General features: G+C 30.5%; 1 protein-coding gene across 1 annotated transcript; it reads right to left on the bottom strand.

The window, feature by feature from the left end:
- Positions 1 to 3,178: 3,178 nt before the first annotated feature.
- LOC134267009 (sorbitol dehydrogenase-like) lies at positions 3,179 to 19,440 on the bottom strand. Its single transcript, XM_062749238.1, has 10 exons — positions 19,399 to 19,440; positions 18,411 to 18,482; positions 18,054 to 18,087; positions 15,628 to 15,792; positions 10,241 to 10,400; positions 9,919 to 10,037; positions 7,716 to 7,781; positions 7,448 to 7,623; positions 5,915 to 6,036; positions 3,179 to 3,377 (listed from the first exon to the last, which is right to left on the bottom strand). Exons 1-10 carry the CDS (start codon positions 19,438 to 19,440, stop codon positions 3,218 to 3,220), a joined length of 1,116 nt encoding a protein of 371 aa, XP_062605222.1. The 3' UTR covers positions 3,179 to 3,217.
- Between the last annotated feature and the right edge of the window lie 1,343 nt (positions 19,441 to 20,783).

The raw sequence follows: 20,783 nt of genomic DNA, 5'->3' as shown, positions 1-20,783 counted from the left end.
TTCATGATCAAGCAAAAAAGGGATATTCTTTACTGCACTTTTTAATTTCTGAGAAAAAGGTATGGGGTGTTTGTTAAAGGGTTCAATCATATAAATATATGTTCTGTATCTTTATTGGTACAAAAGTTGACAGTTTTTGGGGTTTAAGAAAAGTCAAAACCGAAAAAATGCAGCAATTCTGAAAAAAAAAAATAAAGATTGTAAAATCAAAAGACTTCTTTAAAAAAAAGGTGAAGGAGGGAAAGCAAAATAAATAATTTTAGTGGCAAATAATTGTAAGTCCAAGATTAATGTCTTTCATCAATAAAAAGCTTTTGTTTACCTACTTTCTTATTATTATTTATTTAGATCAATTTATTCAAGAATCAATAAGAAATAAAGGTCAAAGTATTTATGAGAATTATTTTTGAATTTAGAATGTAGAAACTTCTGATTCCCGTGTCCATGTTGCACATTTGATGTTTTAGAGGTCCGTGTTTGCTCTGCTCCTATTTTGTATTGTTTAATGGACTTTTGATCTTGAATACTGTTCGTTTATCTATATGTTTCACAAATAAAAAAAATATTTTTAGGGAAATAAATAAAAAAAAAAGCTATAAATTTTTTAAAAAAAAAACTATAAAGAAAAATTGATCAATTAATCAATCAATGAATTAATTAATCACTAAATAAAATGGAATAAATAAGTTAAATAAATAAAAATGATATAATAAAAAAATAAAAAAAAATATAAGAATAAAGCTGAGGGATATCAATATGAATCATTTCGCACTCTGCTTGCATTGTAACTCATATTGATGTTTCCTACCAATGTAGATTTCCGGAAGATTGCAGGCCGCGATCGATTTGTCTGCTAGAGACGTCAAAGCTCATTAGGTCATATATTAAATATACCAATGAAAGTGGCTCATTGGAATATTCGTTTAATATAGATTGAAGTTTATTTACCCAATCTTACTCCGATTTCATCATATTAATATTTCCGAGGTACTTGTTTATATTTTTACTTCATGTACTAGTATGCTTTATTTATAACCCATTTTTATATAAAATGTTTTCTATTTTTTTTTTAGTTCTTAAAAATTATCAAAAAATTTAAAATTATATCTTTTTCTCTCTTTTCTTCCTAAGACCTCTTTAAATTTTTCAAAATTTGTGTTTAAAATTATAGAGAAACACACAGAACAGACATACCTTTGTATTGATGCAAAATGAGCGAGTTAAATAATAAAATGATTATTTAAAAAAAAAAACCAGAAAGAAACATATACTCCTTCAGTTCCACGGGACGAGAGAAAAAGAGAGCTCGTAAATAATATAATTCGTTACTATTTGGCAACTGAAGGAATATAAAATAATTACAAATTTTTTCATTGAAAATTTTCTTCAAATTAAAATATTAGTGAGGGTGAAATGAAAACAAAAATCATATTATTCAATTAAATATATAAATCATATAACAATTTGTTTTTTTTTAAATCAATATATACATTTTTGAATTTTTACAGTTGTGAAATTAACGTGTTCATTTCTGTGTTGCTGTTATTTGCGTTTTTTTGTGTTTTTTTAATGATATAATTAATTAGATGTCCAAGTAATAATTTCGATTATTTTTAGATGTATTAAAATATTGCAATAGTTATAAGACTGACTAAAAATGAAATCTATATAACTTGATAAATTCATTTAGATAACTAATTTCAAAGAAATGTAAATGCCTTAATCTTATCAAAGAAAAATCACTGCACTTTTTTAACTGTTAAAATTTTTTTTCAAAGATGTATTGATTAATTCTCCTGAATGTTTTATGGCAAATGAAACAAGGAATACGTATGTTTTTGCTTTTTTTAATATGTACGACAACAACAATGATAAATAATGGCAGATACTTATTTAGATGGACATCTTGAGAGAACCAATTACTATTCAACATTTCAGAGCGACAAAACAATAAAAGTAATAATGGATAGAAAAGCCGTTTTTTTCTGTTTCCAAGTCAATTAAGAACTCTTGATAGAATTAACTAATAGAAAATCTTAGTTAAAAAGAAAGGCTTCAATGGGTATCTGATTTGTGGACAGATTGTGTTCTAAGGTGATAAAGAAATTTTGTCTTCGAAAATTATAATTTCTTTGAACATATTTTGAAAAGAAGGGACTGCTGTTTATTAAAAGCCCACATCTCATCTTATCGGTTTCAACTGATATTAAAGAATGAAAGATTTAGTGGAGCATATGCCGCCGAATTTCCACACGTCCACCTGTCCTTTCGGGCGAGTATGAAGGTGAGTTCAGTCAATGTGTTATGCACAATTACCTATTAAGTTGTATCTCTTATCATCGGTATATATCTAAAATAATCTTGTCTTTTATTCAAGAAAACGTACCTATACAAGCCAAGATAAGATCTTTCATAACATCAAACAAATTCTAGTGGTTATTAAGGTATTGTCAAGAAAAATGGCTTTGACTAATTTTGCTGTTCGCTTTGGTGGTTATAAAAAGCACAAAAGAGATTTCTAGATGAGAATCTCCGCGTTGCGATACTAAAAACGTTTAATTTCTGTTAACCCGAGTTTTTGTATCTCTACCAATTACAGTTCGCTAGATCTGATGACTCGCCCGACCATATCCGGAATGTATTTATCAGACATAGGAAATATACATAAAATGCCAACATCTGAGAGCGAAACACAAGAGAAACCAATATCAATTGCTAATCAGCAAAAATGGTACTGAACCACTGTGCTTAAATATTAAATCTTATCATCAAATTGAAAAATACACGCTTGAAATCATATCGTACCACGAATCTTAAATTGCCTAAACGATTAATTCTTTTATTCTATAGATATTCAAATTAAAATAATTTTTAAAGAAATCTGCCAGTCTTGGTTGCGGGTTTTATTGAATTTGAATGAAGTTGCTGTTTTCTTTCAGAACGAAACGGTAAAACAGTGACAAAGAAATAACAGAAATAGAACATTAATTTTTAACTTGTGTGCTTTTCAATTAAATTAACGATAATTTGTTTTGAATGCACTTTTAATTAAATTTAGTTACACATAATTTGCTTTTGGGATCCTCAGTGTTTTTGTTAAAACATTTTGAGTTATTTTTGACCATGATCTTCTGTTTGTTAAATAAAAATAGAAAAGTTGATTTGGAAGAATATATAATTTATTTGCTTTTAATTTTCCGACACTTTTTCTATACCTTTAATTCTTGTCACATTGAATGATAACTTTAACAGCTTTTGAATCACGTGATGATGCAGTTTCAAAAGCTTTTAGGGTTTCCTCTATGGAAAAGCGGTGAGTAATTAAGGTCTTCACGTTTATAAGGCCTTTTGATACAAGATCTAGTGCAGTTGGGTAACTGAAAATAAAGAGAGCAAGATTCTTTATATGTATATATATGAATGAATGAATATGTTTGCAACTAAATTGAGGCAGAGAGGAAACGAATCAAACAAGATGCTTTGAATGGACTTGTTAGAATAAAAAAGAGGGCACTTCTATACAGCACATTGTAATAGTAAGTAGAGATTTCTAGACAACTTAAATATGATTGATATCGTTGCATTTAAGAATGCACAACCATACAACTTAAAAAGGAGGAACATGTTCATATTCTATACAACTTAAAAAATATAGAATACGGTCTTTATAAACAAAGCCCATCTTTACAATTTAAACTAGAGGTACTGTGAGCACTGAGCTCACTAAATGATACCCTGCCGGTTATAATGGCAAAGTCCGTGTTTCGCTCCCGGAGACCCAGTATATATCCGATCAAACAGTAAAATAGGATGTGCGCAATGGCACTATGTAATAAAGAATATGTGAAAGTATCATTAAATTTCATTCAGTGGTACAGGATGGGTTGCGGATAAGAGATGGATACACTTCAATATTATAGAAAGAATCGCAGTGTCAAAGTTTTGCTTTGGGAAACCCGAAATATGTGTCCGATCAAAAAGTGAAATAGGTGGTCACAATGGCACTATGTAACAAAATTCTGTGAAAGTCTCATAGAATTTTATACAGTGGTATAAGATGAGTAGCGGATAATAGATGGATACCCCAAAGCAGACGGACGGACGGACAGACAGACGGACGTACATCCCGATCACTATATACCCTCCCACTTTTTCAAGCGGGGGGTATTATTGATAGGATAAAATTGCTTAAAGAATACACTTCTACGCAGCAGAAAAAAAGAAATAGTGAAAATAAATAGATCCCTACAATACTAACAAGATAAATATTTATATCACATGATCAAAATTAATAGAGCCCTACCATAAACTAAATTAACATATATCACACGGTCAAAATAAAGACCTACCATACAACCTACATAACTATTAATATCATATGGTCAAAATAAATAGAGCCATGCCATATAACATAAAGTAAAATTTAAATCACATGATCAAATAGATCCCTACCATACAACCTAAATAAACATATATCATATGTTCAAAATAAATAGAGCCCTACCATACAACCTAAATGAATATTAATATATATATCATAGGGTCAAAATAAATAGAGCCCTACCATACAATTTAGATATATATTAATATCACATCAACCTAAATAAACATATATCAAATAAATTAAGCCCAACCGTATATATATCATAGGGTCAAAATAAATAGAGCCCTACCATACAATTTAGATGTATATTAATATCACATCGTCAAAATAAATTAAGCCCAACCGTACGACCTAAATTAAATATTTGTATCACATGGTCAAAATGAATAGACCCCTACCATACAACCTAAATTAGTATTTATATCAAATGGTCAAAATAAATAGAACCCTGCCAAAAAACAGATATAAATATATACCACATTGTCGAAATAAATAAATCCCTACCATTCAACCTAAATGAAAATATATCACATGATCAAAATAAATAGAGCCTAACATACAACCAAGATAAATATTTGTATCATATGATGAAAATAAATATTTTGGACAAAATAAATATAGCCCTTCCATACAACTTAAATAAATATTGACATCTAATTGTCAAAATGAATAGAACCCTACCCAAATAAAAAGGACATTGTCTTAAAAAAGAATGCACTATGATAAAACCTAACTAAAAATAACATATCACAATAAATACATGCAAAGAAGCAAAATAATAATCAGAATTCTGTTTAGTTTACGTCTGAAAGCACTCGCTTGAAAATAATATGTTTTATTAATTCACCAAACTTTATGCATTATGAGAATTTGAAAAAATGATATTAGATTTTTTTCACAAAAATGCATGTTGATTTTAAAAGAAACCTTTTATATATGTAGTGACTATTGTATTAATCTATTAAACCGTTTAAATTTTAAAATATGATTATTTTAATCACTTCATTGCATAATTAAACCACATTTAATATTCTGTTATTTCTTATTTCTTTTTTTTTTCTAAATCCCGAATTTGGTAATTGCATCCATAATCAATTCTTTTTCCCAAATTTTTTCCAGGCATTTCTACATAAGGTTTCCTGTCTGTCATGTCATATATATTTAATTGATAATATTTACTGACTTTCTACTTTACATCTGCATAAATGATAAGAAACCAATTTGTAGGATTAAAGAATACAGCATGCTAAAATATTTTAGCAATAAAACAATTTTCTCTGGAACATTAAAAATGTACATAAATTTTGAATTCTCAAAACACTATAATCAAAGGATGTTCTGAACACGGCTCTTATCTCAATCGTTCAACGTTTAAATCTCAAAAAGACACATAAACAGGTAATTTGATTTTCTTCATATTACAAGATGTTTAGCCCCGATAAGTAGTTTATCCCTCCATACATCTCACTGTTTATGCAAATAAAACGCAACAATGAATATTTGGAGAGTTAAATTTAACAAATCGCTTACCAATTAGCATATCTAAATACTCCTCTGATGTCTATCTCTCTGGTGAACGCCAAATTTAGGGGGAACTCTTGGCCGCCTGGGACCCGACCAACCATGACCAGAGATCCGCCGGGGCTGCTCGCCTGACAACACAAGCAGAACCAGATCTCACTTCAAAAACAACCAACCAAGAGAAAAATATATTAGAGAAGACAGAATTCAGACTTGATCATCCAGATCGAAAAGATAGGGCCGATAAAAAGAGGCAAGGAGCAATTGAAACCTGCTTTTTTGGATTTTATGTTCACTGGTTTATGTCATTTATTGTTTGAAATATAATGTTGTATTTATGTTGAATTTCACATCGAAATTAAGAAGATATTTTATCGTCAAAATTTGTTTATATATATCTAGGTTGTATTGTTGAAATGGTGAAATGTCAACTGATATATTAACACCATCGTCATGCTAACAACTATGCCAATATATTTTTTGATATGTTTCTTGGCCAATTATTCTATTTTGTTAGTCACGAATCAGCTTGGAAACCATGTCTCGCCTAAGTCTATTATAGCGTAAACGTATGACCGGAGAGAAAAGAAATTTAAATTGAAGAATAAGCAAAGTAAATCAAATACAGTATTTTGGGTTAAAGAATAATTCAAAATTAACAGAAATATTGACTTTAAGAGATTTGATTGCATTCCGTTGCTTTACAATTAATAAAAGAATAATATTTTTTCTGTGTTAGACTTGTCATTAAAATAAAATATTCTTTTCCCCGAAAAATGACTCCATCAGCTCTAAGATAACGACACACAAAAAAGAAAAAACACCGTAAGTTTTTAAATTGGTGATATAAGAATAGAAAAACTATAAATATCGTGTTAAAAATTACAATTTCTGAAATTCCAAATAATGTTTCAGAGATATTGCATTTTTAAATTAAAAAAATATTGACAGAGTTATCCAATAGGATTCTTTTCATTTATTGTCTGACAATTGAACTGTTCATATGAAATTGTATAACCCGAGCATGTTTTTATTCGCCATTATACTTATAGATATTATTGGGAAGACAAAAGGACATACACCTTTCGTGTTTTTGATGAGGGTACGCCTCCCTATTGTCTAAACAAGATTTCAGATTTTATTATCTTAACAAAGCTAGTGAAAAAGTGGGTTTTTCTTTAGTAAATCAATAATAAAGCAAAGGGAATTCAAATTTAGTTCTTTTTATGACTGAAAGAATTTTACAGCCCAATATTCACTCGAGAACCAAAATGTTAATTTGAATTTTATGATAATTGATTTGTAATATTATTACGGAAAATATAAAATTTATACTGAAAATTGTGAAAGATGCAAAATATTTGACTTCATTTTCTACGAAATATGGTAATTATAGCGTAAATATCGTTAACTGCTGCAGATAGAATGATTCATCATTTTTTGGACAACATTTTATGTTGCATCTAAAAAAAGTTTTGATTTCAAACGGATTTTATACCAAAGAATTTTATTTAAATTCTTTTCCTTTATTAGGAATCTTACGTAAATTCCTGTAGAGAATCCAAAATTTGTCCCACAACACTCAATAGTGACGTCTGGGAAGTCCCCTATGGTATCTAGAATTTCTGTCGCTAGCTTGGATGGGTCATTCGTCATCACTCTAATAGGGTAATCGGCACCCAGGGATTTAGCTAAAGCTAGCCTCGTGTCGTCCACATCTGCAGAAGAAACGCCAGACATGAAGCAGTCTTGTAATATCAGATACCTATGTCAAAGCAGAACTTCCAGCGTAAAATATTGCAAGATGTACCTGTAATAACAATGGTTGTGGCGCCATTTTGTTTTGCAACCAGCATGGTAAGAATTCCAACTGGACCTGAAAAATCAAAGAATATTACAATTCCAATTTTTGTTCATAAAAATACATATTTTGTATCTTTTCTTGTCATATTTACACAAAAAGCATAAATTATTATGTTTAAAAAAATTGAATTATATTTTATACTTGCCCTGAAAATACAGCAGAAGAAATTCTTTTTTAGATTTTAATTCAAATATCGAAATTTTATTTTTTTTAAATTGAAATGAAGATTTATGTTAATAAAAACCATTCTTCTTAAGCCACTGCAATTCCTTCATATTCATAGAATACACAAATAAACCTCAATCACTATTTTCCAAACATTCTTATTTAGGAAAATATATCTTACACTTTAATTTTTCTCAATTTTGGTAGTTACACTTCATCTAATTGGATACAAAATTTAGTCTATATTGCATAACATAACGTTGCCTACGTCACAATTAATTACGTCAAGAACGTATTATTTCGCTTGGTGTTAATTTTTTAGAATATGCTCAATTTGTAAGCATCTTTGGACGAAAAAATGTCTAATTGTCTAAACTTAATGATGGGAAAGAAAATCATTAAAAAAAAATTTAATAGATATCAAAATCATACTGGTATAACATTGGCTTTGACCCTTTATCCTTTTTAATAAATTGCCTCGTGGTTAATAAAGCCTAAACTGTTCTAGTCAAGGTTATACAGTATATATTTGGTAGCTATTAAATTCATTCCTTATTAGGTATTTTAAATGTAACTTTTGATAATATTGTTACAATCTAATGCTTGTGACTTGTATTGGAATTGTATCATATAGATCTTGAGCTCAAAATTTTTTCAGGTTATTAACTTTTATGCTTGAAACAACTATCTTGATTTAAATACTAGGAAATTAAAACATAAACATTTTAATTATTTCTCAATTTTTAAAGCTTGGCTTTTAAAAGGCATTGTAAATATAAGATACCGGTATTTTAATCGTTGCATTTAGAAATAAAACGCTGTGAAAGAATGATATAAAACCAATTCAAACATCAGTCCCAAGTTTACGTGGATATGTTTTTCAATTATGTTTTCCTCTTTTTTTATTTTTCACCAGCTGTGGTTTTTTTTTAATTGTTGAAGAACAAAGCTGCAAGTTCTTCAGCAAATGCTTAAAATATTTTTCAACTCTGAATAACATGTACGAGGGTTGATCCAAAAGTTCGTGGAATTTCTTTATATTTTATTCATTTTTAAGTGAAATTGTTTGAAAATTACAAATGAGAATATACACAATTGTTGAATATTTTAAATTAAAAAACATTTTAAATATTTATGAAAGCAGCTCTATGGCAGTTGCCATAGAAACGGTTGTTTGGAAATGCGGGGGAGACATTAACGCGTTTATTTTCATTTCAATTCTTAATACGTGATATTAGAATAAAACAGCCCTATGTGGTATATAAAACGAAAATTATGTCATTATTACAATTGCTTGATCTTTTATAAACGTTTGTGTGAGGGTTTTACTGATTTTATTGGATATTTAATTTAATAGTTGATGACTTATTGTTCATCTTTAAGTTGTTACGCCAAATTTCAGGCAAATCATAATATTTGTTTTTTCAACGCATATATTATTCCATAGGCTTGTATATAGTTACTAGTTTTCCATAAGAAATTTTCACATTGATTAAAGGTGTGGCGGCCTTTTGGAGCCCCCTGTTAAAAACGTTAATGGACGTTTTTTTTTTGACATTTGCTACTGAAATTAGAATAGCATGGGGAAAGATTGGAAGTATTTTGAAATATGAGTTAAAAATGAAGATAAGTTGGTGCGAGCGGATACCCAGGCTTTTCTTGCAGTATTTTGCAGAATTGCGTTTTCGAATGGAACATTAGGGTGAGATGCTTTTATAACGTGGCGTGACATATCAAACTTGACGTAACGTCAAAGTCTCCCCCGGGTTTCATAACAATCCATTTTCAGAAAGCTGGTGTGACATTATTGGTGATTGGAAAGTGGCGAAATTTTGCAATATTGTTTCATTATGACTCTATATTATAAATATGCCTGCTGTTGGCTTTCGTCAAATCACGGTTATATTTTAGAAAGAAATTCCACGAACTTTTGGATCAACCCTCGTATATCAGCAGGGCCTCCCATCTGGTTCTCTTTACATACCGGCACCGCAAATGAGAAGTCTGGTACCCAGCCCTACATTTCCTCTACGACAGCTGTACACAGCAACTGCTAAGGGCTCTAACATAGCGCCTTCGTCATCAGTCACGTGATCTGGTAGTCTGTGAGTATAAATTCCACATTGTTTCTTTCTTTTTAGAGATAATGTCAACTTACAATTATAATTCTTAATGTATTAGTTATTGTACTTTCGTTTTTGTATGACAATCGATAACAAAACACACATACTAACATGTGCTTATCATGACCTCCATAAGTCTTTCATATCTATTTAATATTTTTTTGTATTTAATATTTGTGGTACCGAAAGCAGAATTCAGCTGGGTGTTTGTAAAATTGACACAGATTTCCGTCGTCAGGGGGTGTTGCACAGAAGAAAATACTCTGACATAAATTGTATCGCCCCGATTTACACAATCGACACACTCCGCAAGGCACTCCCGGTTCTATTGCGACTCGATCACCTAAAACATATGTCACAAGGAAAAGGCATGATCCTTTTACCGTTTATATACTTATTTAGGAAAAACAACGTTATTCAATGAAAATGGCTTTGAAACTGCAATTGCTCTGCTGGTATATTTAATTATGCATAAGTGAAGATCATAGAAAATATACCAGCAGAGTATTTTGCTATTCATAACGTCATGTTTATTGAATATCGTTGTTTCCTAATTGCATTCCATGATGTTGGCAATAATAACATAAGAAAAGGTATGTTATATGGTGCATAGTATCTTGTCAAAAATAAAGATGTGAAGTGAATAAATCAACACATTTACCTGATTAAGGAGAAGATAAACCTTGATCTACCTCAAAAACCCTATAAACATATCTAGACAAATAGGCGAAAAAGATATAAAGCTGGACAACTGGAAATCCAAAGGTGGAACCGAGTGCCGGAGAGGAGTAAGCATGTCATGTTGACCGACCAATAACACCGTGATCCCCTTTTATAATTATATAACATAGAGTCTGACACATATGTTTCATTGTTTTGATATTTATCTTGTAAAAGACGTTAATGGTAATCTAACAACCAAGTTCTGTGATAAACGTGATGACTTCAACTTTTCCATCGTCAACCTTGCTTATTTGTGCAGCAATATACTATCATCACCTGCACACAGAGTTTATATATCTCAGTTGATTCGATACGCAAGAGCATGCGCTACGTATGAACAATTTCTAAACCGAGGAAAATTATTGACAAAAAGTTGTTGAAAAAAGAATATCAACTGTCTCATTTAAAGTACTCATTTCGTAAGTTTATGGTCGATACAATGATCTTGTCAGCAAATACAATTTATCATTGAGTCTAAAGCTTGCTGACATTTTTCATACTAATTGTTAATCCATTATTTATACACTGAATTGACGACGAATTTTTCCGTTATTTCCCAATCATGACAAGGAGCACACGGCGGGTGTGACCGGCTGGCAGGAGATGCTCACTCCTCCATTTCACCTGGTCCCACCTCCGATGTTTGGGGGTCCGTGTTTGCTCTGCCTCTGTTTTGTATTGTTTTATGGATTTTTGATCTTGAATACTGTTCGTTATCTGTATATATGTTTCATTTCTAGTAAAACATTCAAACATCTCCATATATTTTTTTCCAAAAATTAAGCTTTCTTACTTATTGAGATTTTTAGAAAAAAAATTGCTTTATATTTGAAACTATATTTGAGTCATTAATGTGCTTTTATGGTCTTATACTGTTCGTTATCTCAATATATCTCATGGATGTAAATCATACCTTAGTTTAGACGTTTATTAATCTCTGGTTTAGAGTTGTTTAATTTTCTACAATTATTTTTGCAAACAACAATGAGAATATAAAAAATGATTAAAGTCTTTTTTCTTAAGTGTGGGCTGAAAGATTAAGCTTTAAATTTACAAAGTACAATAAATAGCAACCAGTGCTCGTTTCATTCACAAATCAAACGTATTCAAAGGAGAATAACTCTTCTGATGTTATGAAAAAGTTCACATCATACTAACAAGGGAGTGCATGGGGCAGGCCTTATAAAAACGTATAGCATTGTTAAAATGAAATCTTTTCTATTACAATGTTACCAATCAAAAGAGTTTTTATTGCTTTAAAAGATCATAGTATAACTGTGTATTTTATTTCTATAGATTTTTAAAATCTACACTTTTTATGTCTTATATGAAGGCGATTTTTGCATGTTTACATATGAGTCAATTTCACAATCATAGAAAGAACTTTAAGAAAATTTTAATAACAAATGATCCTAATATATTATCAAATGCATAACTTTTAACAATTTACATTAATCAATTTCCTGCATACTTTGATTCTATAAACCCCTTCATATTGGAGAATTTAAACACAATAGAGAGTGTAATATCTGATTCATGATAGATATTGGACGAAAAAAGATATCCATGATAACATACAACAAAACTTTATTCAAAAACGTGATAAGTTCAGATTTTTTTGTCACCAATTTCCCTGATTTATATAGCAAAATATATTTATTAATTGTATATATGCATTGAGATGTTTTCCAACTTAATTCCATACGCAATATTATGCTATTCGTATGAAAACATCTAAAACTATAGAAGCTTAGACAAATAGGTGGATGGTACAACGATCCCTTATAAAAGCAACGTTTCGAAAGTTTTATGGTCAACACTAATACCTTGTCAGTTAGAGATATATTTTCTATTTTTTGGATCAATAAGAAATTTAGTTAGAAATTTCTGAATGAAATATTACAAAAATGCTGTTAATTATACAATTGAACTAAAATGTCTTATAAAGATGTAAAATTATAATTATTTTACTACTATGAAAGTAATGTGGCCTTTTTAATTAATGTATTACCTGGCATCGTTGCTTCTCTTTTGGTTGATAAACAAAAATGACGTCAAGAAAAACAACAAATTTTCCTTGGAAAAACAGTTCGCTTTAACATGATTGTCAAAGTTAACGTCGTAAGCTACTGACTTCAATCTTTAAAGCAACCGGTATAAATTATAAACTAATAATGACAGATATTAACCTTTTATCAAGAATCGTAGTCAAAAGGCTGCACGCGTTATCTTCTATGATTTCCCGTGGACATGTGTGTCTTCTTTTTAATGCATTTCCTTAATAAATAATCTTGAAAAGGCTGCAATGCTTAATTTTCAGATCTTGATTAATTTCTTTTTTAAATACAAGGGCTTTTTAATTAAAACTTTGCAGAAAACATTATTTTTCCATTACACAAAATGTTAACACATTTTTAAATCATCATTTTCTCAAGCATCGATAAATCGATGTTTGATATTAAAGACATCGCAGAGACTGCCACATCTGCATTATATTGTTATTTTACTAAATATAGATGTTGAAGACAACTAATTAAAAACGAGACAAATGTCCTTCTTTATGTAGTAAAGTTACACTATCATCCGGTATGGCACTTATGTCTCCCAACCTATTCGTTACTTAAGAACTTGCTCCGATTACGAATAATTTGTATGCGAGGCAGGCCACTGATAAATTGGATGTTGCGGGGATTTCAACCATCTTGTTCGAGATCAGCATTTCAAAAAATCTATGGTGGTCATAATTACCTTGATAGCCATTCCCTTCATACGAAACTGTCTACGGATTTTAAACAATCAAGATAATTCAGTGTCCAAAAGTTGTAACCGGACGCTTCAAAAACTGAAGCAAGAATTGAAATATCTGGTAAACCTTTTTAACCCATGTCAATAACGCTTACATGTTAACAAGAAATATATGAAGAAAACGAACAGTATTCAAGATCAAAAGTCCATTTAACAATACAAAATAGGAGCAGAGCAAACACGGACCTTCAAAACATCAGAGTTGGGATCAGGTGCCATGGAGGAGTTAGCATCCGGTTGCTGACCGGTTACACCCGCCGTGTGCTCATTGTCATTCATGGGAAGTAACGGAAAAATCCATTGACAATTCAGTATGTAAATATTGGCTTAGAATGAATTGATAAACGTCAATCAGCATTTTACTTTTAAAATGATAAATCGTGTTTGCTGACAAAGCCATCGTATCGATCATAGAACTTACGAAATGAAAGACTACATTTAGAATTTTTTTCATTAGGTTTTTGTTGCAAATATTACAAAAATTATAATTTTTTTTCAAACTTAATAATCTAAGTCTAAACCAGCTTTTAAAACAATATTTTAAGACAAGATAATGCGTAAGCACATGATTTCAATTTGACATGAAACGTTTAAGAAAGCAACTGTTAACGACAGTATTTGACATAAGTAAACTTAAATTAATGATTAATGAAATTGAAAATGTATCTATTTACAATAATTAGAGAATATTCTTTTTTGCATTAGCTCATTTATGTTTCAATTAATCTCCTTTAATGTCTACGAATCTATTATAAGATCACATAAATTTATAAACATTTTTAAAAGTTCAATGCACGTGACAAGAATTAAACTGAGGGAGAGTTCATTTAACAATATCTTTGTAATATATAATGAGTAGAAAATAAAAGTAGCCACCTGGCTACCTTTTACAGGCTAGCTATTTATAGTTCACTCTGGAATCAGAATTTTAATGATGGAGACTCCAGAAGGTTAATCATTCTGTATTTTATCTTACGTCATCTACATTTCTTCAAAGTTATCAAACACGGTATTGTAGATTATAAGGTCGTAAGAACTTTTACAAAGCTTGAAATCTTTTTTCATAAATGCTAATCTCATCTAATTTCTCAAAATCACCCTTTATTTTTTTCTACTGAAGTGAAACAAACATTGGATCTTTCATTTATAGCGCGAAAAAAATAAAAGTCATTCAAAAAACCCGTTTCTCGTATATAAAATATTTGTGGTTCAATTTTAATCTAAGAAAGTGCCAGCAATTGATAAAAATATTACCTTGGACCTTAATTCATGACAGCTGTCAAAATCTTTCCTATTTATGTGATCATAACTTTACAGAATATCTATAGTATTTTGATACAGTAACATGCATTCTTATTCTATCTTTCCATGAGTTCCAAATTCATAGAAAATAAATAAATAATGTACAATGAAAATAGGGATGTTATCTTGCACAGTTTTAATGATTTTAAGTAAAATGTAAATTAAAATAAATATTACAAAATTTTGAATCTAACCTAATCACAGTAGTTTAATAAAAATGATACTTGTTTTTTGTTTAAAATTTTTTTTTATGATAAAAAAGGCATAAATGACGGTTGCACTTATAAAATGATTCATTATCCGCTCTAATGCCTTTAAGTTAGAATGAGAAACAAGAGACTTTTTAAAACTTAACATTATGTGCTTTCCAAAAAAGAAAAGGTTTTACCTTTGATGTATATCATAAAAAATCATTTAAGATATATTATACAAAGTCTTCAAAGCTCCTATCTATCTCATGAGGACCGCAAACTAAAAAATTTGAGAACTCCTACTTATCTTAAGATGTTTGACCCCTGCTCCCGGCTGTCCTCAAATTTTGAGTGATTGATTGATTGATTTATTAATTAAATTGATTGAGCATTGATTAACGCCGAATCGACTAGTTTTCAGCCATAGTTCTACTATCTTGAGATGTTTGGCCCTTGCTTTAGGCCTGATCGCCTTTTTCTATTTTGTGAACTGATTGATTGATTGATTAAGCATTGATTAGGTCGGAAACCTTTCAGCGATAGTTCTACCTATCTTGAGATGTGTGACCCCTGCTCCAATCTTGACCACCATTCCGCTGCCCTCGTGGCCCATGATCATGGGTTTCTCCAGGGTAAACTTTCCACACTTGCCATACATCCAGTACTTCAGGTCTGATCCGCAGATACCCACCGACCTCATGGATAGGAGGACTTCTGTACAAAAGGTTTTCGAGATACTTATATAATACAGACCATGAACATTTTTTTTAGATACAGCACTTAAAAAGAGATGGGGATATAACGAACAGTATTCAAAGTCTATAAAACAATACAAAATAGAAGCAGAGCAAACACGGACCTCCAAAACATCAGAGTTGGGATCAGTTGCCATAGAGGAGTGAGCATCCCCTGCTGATCGGTCACATCCACCGTGTTTTCTTTGTCATGATTGGGAAATAACGGATAAAATCCGTCGTCAAATCAGTGTATAAATAATGGACTAACAATTAGTATGAATACAATACAGCCCAGGAATAGAAAATTCTTTAAAATATACAGGACTCGGGATTCTGGCCAATTAAAAATCTTCAAGAAAAAATAATAAATGCCCTTTATATTGAGATATAAGAAATTCATGAGAGTTTATTTTTCTCTATTTTTTGTAAATATGCAATTTTACACATAAGAGGAACTCTGAAAACAAAATTTAGCTTGCTCTATTGTAGGAATATTATCTACGTACAAATGATATTAAAAGTTTTAAAAGTATTAAAAGATTTTTCTGATGGAAAATTGTGTTTTAACCTGGATTTAAACAACATGGACAAAGTTTCATGTGATTTTTAAAACCAATTTTAATATTCACAATATCTATTCTAATGAGTTATATTGATCAGCAAAAATTTGAACATCATTTATTGTTTTACGAAAGAGATACAGACCTCAAAATTCTTCAATTATGTAAACAAGGCTCGTGCGTTGTTTTTGTTTACATATAGAAAATATCACATCTATAACAAAACGAGATTCAACAAATTCCTAGAAACTGTCTAATTGTATTTAGAATTAACTTCTTTATTTAAAAAATCTGTGAATATTTAACTTATGTAAACAAAAACATGATACGGGCCTTGTTTTCATAACAAACGTTTGGAGCTCTTAATCTGTTATTTATCACACCAACAGAAATATAAATTAAATTTTTTGACGTTGATTTGAAATGCAATAGTTAAATATATTTGTAAAAATAAAAAAAATGGGAAAATAAATTTGAAAACTTTTAACTGAAACTGTGAATAGGAATAAGCTGTTTTCAAGCAAACTGCATTCTTGTTCCTTGTTAATCTTTCGCCCTTTTTGAGAGCAAAAAAATCAGAAGTTATAGATTTCCTTTCCCATTATCACATGCCTATGGTGTTTACATCTCCTATCTTTTTCGATTTTTAAACCACGAAAAACCACTGAGAGATGAACTGGGTTACAAGCATCTTAGCAACCTCGTTTTAAGTCATTATTTCTTAAATACTATTGTGTTTTTATAATGACCACGCAAGGAAGTAAAATCTTTTCTGGACGTTTTTTTAAGCCAATTGTAGTAGTTCTGATTTTACATGGAAGTTGATCACGGAAAGATCTCTCTACCTGGCCAATGCATAGGGCTCACGACGGGTGTGGGATCAGGAGGCATGGAGGAGTGAGTATTCCCTGCCGACCAGTCACACCCGCCATGTGGTCCTTTTCATAATCGGGAAATAACGGAAAAATCTGTCGGCAATTCAATGTATAAATAATAGACTAACAATAAGTATGAAAAACGTCAATCAGCATTTGACTCAATGATAAATTGTATTTGCTGACAAGGTCATTGTTTAGGAAATGATAACTTTAAACGAGACCGCTGATATTTTTATTTCATAGTCGTGTCATAGGGAATACTTGTTTATCTACGGCACCTGATCCTACCTTTATTCTGTCCCCGATTTAAGTGACTTTTGAGTTTGATAACTGTTTGTTAGCTCCAATTTTTTCCTCATTTTTTTATTTAAGGAATATTTATTGCTTCTCTAAATTTTGTTTAATGATTTTAAAATCTATAATTTAAGCATTTTTGAAGACTTTTTGTACTGACAGAAATTGAAACAGAACATGAATATTGACCATTAAAGAACGAAAAGGGTGACAATGGTATTTCCCTTCCCAATATATCTCGGTGAGTTTGAGATAAAAGATACCACAGATTCTGTTTCATATTTGGATATTTTACTTGAAAAGGAAGTTAATGGTAATCTAACAACCAAGTTCTATGATAAAGGTTATAACTTTAACTTTACAATCGTCAGTTTCTCTTACTTAATATGAAACAATGTACCTTCATCATGTGAATACGGAGTAAATATCTCTCAGTTGCTTCGATACAGAGAAGCATGTTCTAGTTTGTACAATTTCTAAAACATATACTTTATGAAGAGACATACCGTTTTCTTTTATTTCAGGCAAAGGAATTGCTTCCTAAAAGAATACAAAAAGACATTAACTTTAAAAAATATATGTATTTTTTTTAATTTGCTTTAAAAAATAAAATATCGTGGTACAGTTTAAAATAAATGCTTTATAAAGAGCCACCTACTAGACGATGCTAAATTTATTTAATATTTCCAAATCGGATATTTAAAGGCAGGTAGCCAATTGACCCATCACCGCGTAAATGATGGAATATAAACATATGTACCTCAAGTGTCCTAACCATATCTTCAATAATAAATTATCAACATATTACAGTAATTGAGAGAAAATACTATAATTCAATTACTCTATTTAAATGAAATGCTTACAACTCGTAAATCATTGGCTCCATGTAGAACAGCTGCGATGTTCGCCATTTTTAAGTGATAAGAAATATTGACCTATTTTTATTAAACCCTTTTACAGTGTATGTATAAAGGATGATTTCTAATGAAAACAACTTGAGTGATTTATAATAATGCAGATATTCATTTGATTGTTAATCTATAGGTTTATTTATATTCCAATGTTATATATTTATTCAGTTTAGCACTCGTAATTATTTTAAAAGAGAAAACGCCCAGAAAAAGCAAATTGTGGTAAAGGTTCAATCATTTTACTTAAACCATTCAATCTTATTTCTTTATTTCTTTTTTAAACATCTTGGCAGGCTATGGAATATTTATTTTGTGTTGTTTATTATAATATATATTCTAATGTATTATTAACCAGAAATGCTAGCTTGTAAACTGTACGTATACATAGAATAATTCTTTATGATAGATACCCGTTGAATAAAGCACCAAGTGAGGTCAAGTCGCAGATCAAATAGTATCAAATTTTTATTGTAATTTGTACTCGTAAGATAATTATAATTTGTCAATCAGTCTTATGTGGAAAATATAAGGAAGCGTTAATCATAAAAAAAAAAAATCAAATGAGAAGTGCAGAAACGAGGAAATAAATTTACTGACAATTTTACATCGAACCATTATTTATTCGTGATATTACTATTATCTGTGACGTATTGCACAGTTTGAGTATTATCCTGGAGGGTGACAGAGTCATAAAATTTGCCTAAAATGCACTTACAGTGTCAGTAAGAAAGTGCAGATTTGCCTGAAGAAATCACTGATGTTCATTTGTTGAATCTACTCATGAGAATAAAAAAATGCACTGCCTAATTTGAAACGAAAATACGTATCAAAACAAGTTTGGAGTCAATACAATTTAACGAAGTATATCAACTAATTTTTTTAAAATACACACTATACACTGTATTGTGTACATGTACAGTGTATGTCCTTTGGAGAATACCTCTTCTTCACTAAAAACTTTTTCCCTGTACGTATGTTTCATTGTTTATAAAGAATGAAAATGCTGAGTGGAGAAAAGATTGGTCCCTCATGCTCATTTTGTTTCAAAAAAATTACTTAGTATATCCTTCCATATTAATGCATTTAGAATCCCCTCCCCCATCTCTTCACATAAAAGGATTTTATGACCTACGAGGCTTACTAATTATTCTTTTTTGGTTTATTTAATTTAAAGCTGACATGAATTCTTAAAAACGCAACTTTTTCATCTATGTACGACTTGTTTCATACCAACTATAGCCGTATTCCGCCATATTTCTTTCAGATACCTTGTCTTATTGTAACGATATATACCCGAATGCCCTCGTTACACTTGAATGATTTTTTGGCTTGGCTATCGACTTGTGCACATCTCCGATGGTAAAACATTTGAAAACACATGGGTTGATCAAGACATTTCAAAACCACACAACATAATAATCATATTTCTGAATAATTATAGATTTGAATCAAATGTAATAAAAAAAAGAAAGAAAATGCAAGTTTGAAAGAAAGGTTTAGTTGCACGAGTACGCATTTTTACACTGCGCCAATTTATGCAGAATAAACATGAAATAAAAAGCACTAAAACCCGTAAGCACACTTTGAAATTATTATCATTTGAATGGAACAAAACAATCAGCGTCTTTGATTTGCAGGTTTTATGCAGACTTTGATGCATGTCGAGAAAACGCGTCGAACGCTGTAAACGTACCCATACCTGGTAATAAAGTCACTGCATCGGTTCGGAAATGTGCACAAGTCAAGTGAAATACACCCTGATTTCCATTTATTGAAATATGCATCACAAAAAAGAAATAAACTCCATAAAAACTCAATAAACACACTGTATCTACTCCGTACAGTCTAGCGCGTCGATACACTTAGTCCGTGCTGATCAGATTTTGGTCAGGGAAAATATCACAAGTGGAAAAGAGTGGAATTTACGCGGCTGAAATGGGGGGGGGGGGGTCTAAAGTATAATGATAACGGCTTCATAAGGTATAACTGAAAATTGTCTATCTAGTTCTAATAAACATTCTTTATATAGTCTGCAGTTGTTTTGCATCGCAAAATTCATTTGTCAATTACAACTGATTATTTTAGTACTAATCTCAAATCTAAACCAAGTAATTTGATATACGGTAAATATTTAGTTCAAAACTTAAATAAATTTAACCAGAATACAGAAGTTTATGTGTGCATCTGTACGTTCTTTAACACACACGCGGAAAAAAACATCCCCCTTTTAGACTGACATTGAGGCATTTGTATTTTAAGGGCGAGGGGCAGAAATAATTGACATGGCCGTTACCTAAATATTCTTGGAAGACAGACATTTCTGCC

This window comes from Saccostrea cucullata, unplaced genomic scaffold (genome assembly GCF_032062105.1).
Source record: "Saccostrea cucullata isolate Sc308-1 unplaced genomic scaffold, CSIRO_AGI_Scuc_v1 ctg306, whole genome shotgun sequence".
In the NCBI taxonomy this organism is placed as follows: domain Eukaryota; kingdom Metazoa; phylum Mollusca; class Bivalvia; order Ostreida; family Ostreidae; genus Saccostrea; species Saccostrea cuccullata.
This window is presented reverse-complemented; position numbering and strand designations above follow the sequence as displayed.